The sequence below is a fragment of the Poecilia formosa genome, unplaced genomic scaffold (genome assembly GCF_000485575.1).
Source record: "Poecilia formosa unplaced genomic scaffold, Poecilia_formosa-5.1.2 Scaffold272, whole genome shotgun sequence".
NCBI classification, from domain to species: Eukaryota; Metazoa; Chordata; class Actinopteri; order Cyprinodontiformes; family Poeciliidae; genus Poecilia; species Poecilia formosa.
Genome location: NW_006800211.1, coordinates 199,218 through 207,058, shown reverse-complemented (window position 1 = coordinate 207,058; position 7,841 = coordinate 199,218). Strand labels below are relative to the sequence as shown.

General features: G+C 38.7%; 1 protein-coding gene across 1 annotated transcript in view; it reads right to left on the bottom strand.

Moving 5' to 3' along the window:
* Positions 1-4,622: 4,622 nt before the first annotated feature.
* Positions 4,623-7,841, bottom strand: part of LOC103151147 (ZP domain-containing protein-like) — a 5,411-nt gene continuing 2,192 nt past the window's right edge. Inside the window, exons 3-11 of the mRNA XM_007571034.2 lie at positions 7,659-7,784; positions 7,440-7,584; positions 7,159-7,302; positions 6,972-7,030; positions 6,614-6,801; positions 5,969-6,363; positions 5,792-5,888; positions 5,107-5,287; positions 4,623-4,941 (exon numbers count right to left, since the gene is read on the bottom strand). Of these exons, the coding sequence (XP_007571096.2) occupies positions 4,805-4,941; positions 5,107-5,287; positions 5,792-5,888; positions 5,969-6,363; positions 6,614-6,801; positions 6,972-7,030; positions 7,159-7,302; positions 7,440-7,584; positions 7,659-7,784 (1,472 nt within the window). The 3' untranslated portion in view covers positions 4,623-4,804. The remainder of the gene's footprint in view (positions 4,942-5,106; positions 5,288-5,791; positions 5,889-5,968; positions 6,364-6,613; positions 6,802-6,971; positions 7,031-7,158; positions 7,303-7,439; positions 7,585-7,658; positions 7,785-7,841) is intronic.

The window sequence follows — 7,841 nt, the reverse complement described above, 5'->3', positions numbered from 1 at the left end:
AAACTGTGGGTGTTTTGTTTTGCATGGCGCATTGCTGCCATCTGTTGGACTTTTAGGGAACTGCTTGACTTTTATGTTATTTAATCAGTTCGGTTGTTTGCTAGCGGTAGAGCAGATGAACACGTGTCTGTTATGAACGCCGCATTCCAGGTCGAGTTCTTCGAAGCGATGCCTGTTAGTAGCAGCTTATACTTCAAAACGAGCCTTTATGTTAACATATGAGGAATTCAGATGTTAGAGCAGTGGTTCTTAACCTTTTTTGAGGTACCGAACCCCCCAGTTTCATATGCGCGTCATCACGACTTTGCACAAGTGTGTCTTTACCTCTGCGGCTCCGCCGAATCCCTGAGACCGACTCATCGAACCCCCGGGGTTCGATCAAACCCAGGTTAAGAACCACTGTGTTAGTTACTTTCCCTCAATGGAATATATACTAGTTAGGCCCAGTGACCGTTTCACTCACGTTTTTTGTCCATGTGCTTTCTGGGTAAAAATCTATCAAAATATATCGAGAATAAGGCGGGCTCTACTCTTTTATTATGTCTACGGCTACAATCAGTAGTAGCCACACAGGTACACTCACTACAAGGAAACAAACGCACCCACTACAACACTCACATTCTGTTGACCGAGAGGTTGTCAGGCAATGGTGCATTTTTGTTCCAAAAGCAAGCATAAAATGTTTTGTAAGTGAACAGAGTTTTGCAAGCAGAGATTAGGTCCGAACAGAGACAAGTTCTGAGAGCGAGGAGAAGTTTTGAGTACAAAAGACATGAAATCCTGCTTTCAGCCTGAAAATGTGTGCTCTCAAATTATAGCAGAAAAATTCCCCCACAGCAGTAACATAAATACTGAATGCATTTCTGATGGAATACTACACAGATTAAGAAAATAATCTGTAGGAGTTGATAAATTACCTGAGAACGGGGGGTGTGGTGAAAATAGGAGATCGGTTAGATTCACCAGTATCAGATCGGATTCCAGGGTCCACATGTAACAAACTTTTCCACCGCAAATGGCTGCCAAAAATGTTTTCTTCCCAGAAACCTGCTCCCCACCACCAGTGGACCCAGTTAGGGAGACTGGTTGGTAGAAAGAATACAAGATGAGGGGAACGACAAATATTATCAACGCTGCCTGCTGAATTGCAGTTTTGTTAAACATCTATGAAGTTTAAGGGACTAAAAGCAAAAAAAAGTAATATTTTTAAAGAAACTGTCAGGAATAGTTGAACCAATCATTTCTAGAGCTTTCAGATTTATGTCAGAGTATTTATTACAAAACAGATTCACCTCATCTCAAAAGGAAGGTTGGTGCCAAATTCTCTAGTAGATGTTACTGCATACTGCTTCCAGGTGATATTATCGGAGGTTTGTGCAGATATTACACGGAATTTGTTTATCTGAGTCCCACAATCACCGGCACTGCATACAGGATCATCAACGGCATAAAGGAACGTTGTTTGTTTGAGACGGAATTCAGTCTGGAAAGACAATAACATATTATCCAAATAATTAAAAAGTTGAACAGCAGCTCAAATTAAGGCTATTCAGGTACGTTTTCTGACTTCTGTCAGTTAAAAATATGTTTGCAATAAACACAATTATTGATAGTAGAGAGTTTTGGGGAAAGGAAAAGAAAATGGTTCAGTTTTGTTTGTCCTTTCTGTTACAGAGTGAAGTTAAAATATATAGAATAAAGTCAATCGTTTGATTTTAAGTACAAACTGAAATTCTTAGACTTGTTTTGGGATCAGGTTTGGTATGCCAAGATTGGCCTCCATGTAGACCAAGACAATGTCTGTGAGATCAAGTATTTTGGTTAACTTAATCCTAAAGCAGTTCCTCAACAAAAATGCTTCCTATTTTTCTCTTTCTTCTAGGTGACCATAATACTCTGATATGATCATAAAAATACATTCTTCCCAATAAAATCACCTACCTTATATTTTCCGTTTGTCAGTTCTTTTGGAGAGAAGTTCACTGAACCTCCATAGTACATATCAAAGCGATAAGAGGTATCTGCAGAAGCAACCAGGAGCATCAGATGCAGCAGCAGTCCAAGTGAAGCCATTCTGTTGAATATTCTAGCCCAGACATATCAAGTCTGCTTTAAATAGGATCTCACAAGGAACAAAAAACAAACAGTATGCATGTGATGGGACCTGTTATGTTAGTTTTTTGATTGGTGTTATGAAAGCAAATATTCTGACGGTTCTATCAAAGCAGAGCCAGATGAGCGTTTTTTTTTTCTCTTACCAAGATGAGCCTTCCTGAGAATTCACCAGAATGCCAGCCCTTTGCCTTTGAAACTTTTGTCATTTCAAACTTTTTTTATATATTTGGATATGATTCAGTATACAAAACATTCCAGTTCCTTTCCTCTTTCTTTGTTTTTCAATAACATAGTTATGATTTTTTTTCCCTTAAATTGGTGTTATTGTTTGTTGCCCTTCTGTTTTTCTGTATTGGCATTTATTTTCCTGGTCTGTGCAGTGCAGTTTTACTAATTGCTACATTATTTTTTTACCCTCTTACATTCTGTTTTAAATTACGGAGGACCTTCATAGCTTAGGATTTATTGAAACACCATACTGTAAGTCACTCTTGTGACTGAGAGCATGGATTGTTGAAAATTTAATATCACACAGAAAAGCTCTAAAAGGGAATCAAACTTAAAACTTTTTGAACTAAAAACTTTTGATCACATAATAACAATTAACCATATCTGAAAGCAAAATTGTAGTGTAGTTGTGGAGATTATTGGATGAAGATGCTTTTTTTGTTTGTTTTTTTAATAAGCTGCAGGTCTGCCCATCTTATTGACGCAGTGACCCTGTATCAGAATCTGCAACCTGTTAAACCTTTGTAAAACTCTCCTGAAGAAATTGAAAGAAAAAAGCACTCAGAGCTCTGGAAATATCATCCTATTTGAAGGATCTACACCAACAAACACCTGTAACACAGGGCATGATTAAGCACAAATTATATCAACACTTGTATATAAACTTGTGGTTTTTTTCCTTGTGCTTCTGATGATTTCTGCTTTTGTTTTCACTACATGAAAGGGGACTTTTGGGCCGATGTAAAGAGGTTTGGTTCTTCAAATTTCTGTAAATCCCGTTTCTGTCCTTTGCTAGCCTATATTACCTAATCAACATTCACAATTAAATGTATCATAGCTGCTCAGAAGTAATCAAAGAGTAAAAGTTTAAAGAGTAAAGTGACATGTAGCCCCTAAATCGGCTCCTTCTGAAAGCTCAAAATTGGCAGAACTGACCTGTTGAAATCTCATGATCTGAAAATGATTTTGTGCAAAGATACAATGACCATGTTTTGCATAGCCCATAGATGTATTTTAACTTGTTCAAGGTAGAATGGTAGATTTCCTTCCAGGAATGTGAAACGTAATTTTACATTTTTGCCTAATTTTCTGATATATAAGCTGAACCAGAGTAAGATGCCTCTGTTAAGCACTGATGACTTTGACAAGCTTCTACAATGAATTGAAGTAATAAAAATGAAGAGCTATTGACTGGAGGTGGATGTTCAGGTCAACAGAGGATTTGGAATGAAACAAGCTTAGAAGTGACTCAACATAATGGAGACTAACAGACAGTTACTGAGCAGACCAGCAAGCAGTGAATCCCTGTGCAAATGACCACCAGAAACACACCTAGTAAAAAATAAAACATAGCAGTCTAGTCTAAAATCAATTATCTTTTGTCTAAAGCAATCTCAAATTGAAGATTTATCAGCAACTAAGTCATTTTTATTTAATGGTTTCATCACTGAGCATAATATTGATATGTTTAGAAGAGCAACATGGCTGGGACCCAGAGCCCTTATCAAAAGGCCTGATGCCTGTTAAGGATGGACAATCCCTAACCAATGGATCAAAAATGTACTGAGACACGGAACAGAAAATCAGCCAACAAAATCATTCAGACTTTACTTATTTCATTCACTTTCAGCGCTAAAAGGAGACGCTTTTACCATTACATTCAAGAAGAGTTTCTAATAAAGTCTGTGCAGCGTCTGAGGAGGAGGAGGCTAGCTGATTATATGGACTGAAATCACACCATGTCTGTGGCCTGATAAGTTTCTGTTTCTGAGGAATGGGCCTCAGGGTCTAACAGAATGTAGCTCTTTCTCGACCTTGGTAAAGTGTCTCAACATGCCCCATACTTTCCACAGGATTTCCTGAGGGATACTGTCAAACTACAGTAGTATAAACTACAGACTTGGGAGTTTTGTAGACTCCAAGTCTACAAAACTCATGTAGATTGGTTTGGCTCTCCAAATCTCTGAAAATGTTTGCTCTGCCCTTTGCCAGTCTATACTAAGTAAATTTGAATGCGCAAGAGAAAGATAGATGGAAGAATAATATAATCAAATGTATTACCACAGTAAAGGGTAAATGTTGCTATGAGAATCTCTTGCTTAAGCCACTCAGAGGCAAATAACGCACAGTTTTCAGTAGTTTTATAAAGTTTTTATTCCACTCATTTTCACAGCATTTCATGTATTTGCCATATGTAAAAAAGTGTCAAAATATTACAAGTAAATAACTTGTATAGAATCAAGGATATTACTGCTGTATAGCTCAGCATTGTTATTTTCAAAATGATCTAAATTTGTGTTGAAAACAATCAGACATAAATCCACAAAGACCCACATTATTTCATCCATCACATAAGGTTGTTTTATTTTCAGATCATGTTACTTTTTTATTATATGGAGTAATTATCATTCAAACCACCAGTAGGGAAAAGACAGAAACTAAGGAAGCAGCAGATCTGAGTTCAGTCTGTCTCAGAGGTTGCCAGCGGTTGGTATTTAGCTTTGGCTCTTCTAGATCGGTAGACGACCACTGCACACGCCAGCAGGCAGCCGACGATGAAGACCAGGTTCAGGCCCAGGCTCAGGCTTGGTCCAGTTGCTAAAATGAAGGGAACACAGTAAAAACCCATGTCGTGTTCAGTAAGTCATGCATTTATTAAACAAAAAAGACATCATTGAAAGCCATATGACGAGTCAGTTAATGTGGGTGGCAGTGTCTCAGTGGGAGCCTGGAGAGCCAACATGAGTGAAATTGAATTCTCACCTTTGGCATCTTTAGTCCTAGCAAGGTGCAAAGGACCCTGGGAAATGGAGTGGCTGCTTGTCTCAGCCGCAGCGTCCCTCTTCTTGCGATTGTTCCATGAGTTGGATCTGATGCATCCCTGAGAGCATCGAGTTCCAGGAACGCCGATCTCACACAGGAGGACCGAACAGGTGATGTAAACCTGCAGAAACGCAGAGGAAAGTCAGATTTATCTTTTTTTGTCAATGCACTTAAAAACTTACATTTTTAGAAAGTTAGATGCAATATTATACTTGAATTGAAACAATATTGTAGTTGGGCACCAACCCCATTCACAACCCTGCAAGGATAAGCTTGTTAGATAATGGGTCCATACAGGACCAGTATGGGGCCAGTATGGGACCAGTATGGGGCCAGTAGTTGTCACTGTTTGTGGATGTACTGAGGCATGATGTATTGGTAGTCAAAAAGATGTTTTTAATTTATTTAATTGTTTTTGATTTCTCACATTTGGCAGCTGTTGTTTCCAACTCCCTGCCAATGCCACATTGCTGAAGATCTGTAAATATCCTAAGTTTGTTTTCCAGATAGATAAGAGTATTATAGGTTGGGTTTTTCTTGACATTCTTTATAGTAAAGGTAGTTTTTGAGTAGATTTAATAACACTAACATTGGGTCCTCTAACACTCAGAAAAAGTAACTTTACCTCCTCGTGAGCGCCGATGAACTCAAAAGCCTCCATGCCAAACCTGAACTGAGACTTTGGGCTTTGGTAGATTTGCACTGTTCTGTCCTTCACACATCTGAAAACATGGTTAGAATGTTTTAGACAAACAGAAAAACAGTTTGTAGTAACCAGTAAAAAATTTTTGTTTCTCAGTACCCGTTTTCGATGATGGTGTAGCTGATGCGGGAGTTGGGGTTGTCGTAGGGAGTCGCCCTGCAGGACTCCACAAACAGCTCAGTGTTTGGGATGGACGAGGTGGCTTCGATCTGCATGAAGATCATCTGCTTCAGGTAAACCTCCACCGGGTAGCTGCTGGAATCCACTTGCTTCCTAAAACGCTGGCTCTCGAAGAACTCAAACTGGAAGGTGAAAGCACCAAAGCCCTTCTCTCTGAAGGCGTACGGGTTTTTGTGTCTGAATCCCAGAGTCAGGTTGGTTCGCTTTGGGTAGGAGCAGGTAAAGGCAATTTCAACATCATGTTGCCTGGAAATGATTTTATTTGGGTCAGCTGAAGTGATCTCATTCTGAAAGAATATTCTATCTTCATCCTCCTGGAAAGAAAGAATTAAACTAATTGAAAAAATTGTTTGTTACAGTTACAAAAACTTCCTGTCCTGATAAATATGCATGTCTGACCCTAAAGGAAAATGTTCAGACAGAAGATCTGATATGTACAGTAGTTTTCAGAAACACTTTTATTCTTTGGTTTGGTTTAGTGTTTTGTGTAATTTAATTATTTCATTCATTGTTTAAATCTGCCACAGTGTTTGGTTTGTTTATATATGTTGTTTCTCTCTGTACCTCAACCTGAGTCCCACATGCGCCCAGCTCCATCACAGCCACCACATGGGTTTCGTTGGAGAGTCTTTTGAGGTTACAAGAAGAATCGGTGAAGCTATTTAGATGCAGGTTGTCCTCGTTACGTTTGATGATGTAGGTCTTTGCCACTTCTACAGTCATAGTTGTTTCATTGCAGGTCACAACAGCCTCTGCAACATTCACAGGGTAAATTTCACTTTATTTTCACATCGTAATGGGTAGTGATTAATGTGTGAGAAACTGTAAGCATTTAAAGTCTATGGTTATTTTTAAAGCTGATGGATTAATCAGGGATTAAAATGATTAGTAATATCATGGATAAGCTACTTTATTGACTCACCATGGCGACCAACATCAATTGTCACACACCGCAGCTCTGAGTGATAGATTCTGTTATACCTGAATTGCAACAAACAAGAGGAAATAGTTTGAACTGTGGAAGAAATACAGTTGATTATTTATTCTTTGGCCATGCTATTCAATATGAGTCACACCTAGCTTACCTAGGCTATGTTTTTAATACTCACCTATCTCTTGCTTCAGACACAAAGCAAATAGGAAAATGGTCATTCAGTTCATCTTCAGTTGGTGTCCATTTTATAATGTATGTATCTGTGGAAGGTCTCTCCTTTAAAATGCCCTGTGGGCCTGTCACAATTAGGTCATTAATCCTATAGAGTAACAAATGGTTTAAGGGCAGAATGGAAAGGCACACACATTACTATAAAATGAGTCCAAGCCAGTAAATGTATATGATAAGGAATTTAAAGAAGATATGAAATTAATAAACAAGAAGAAAATTGCTTACGTTGTGTGCTCAGCTTTTGAACTGACTTTAATTTCAAGGGTGTGATTGACATATGCAGGAAGATTTGCTCCATTAATCGGAGTTGGTGCCAAGAAAATGGGAAAATAATCACCATCAAGGCATGGAGGAGCACTGTGTGAGTCCACTGGAAATCAGATGACAAATGAATGAGAAATAAGACACTTATTTGAGTAAGTTTTAGGAAAAGTGTTTACATACCCAGAACAGTAAACTGTAGCGGGAGAATGCTTAAAGGTCCAATTGATGATCGGTAAGATTGTGTGGTTGGGGCAGTTGCAGTAGTGGTAGGAGTTGTGGTGGTAGGATGACCAGCAGTTGTTTCAGGAGTTGTGGTGGTAGGATGACCAGCAGTTGTTTCAGGAGTTGTGGTGGTAGGATGAC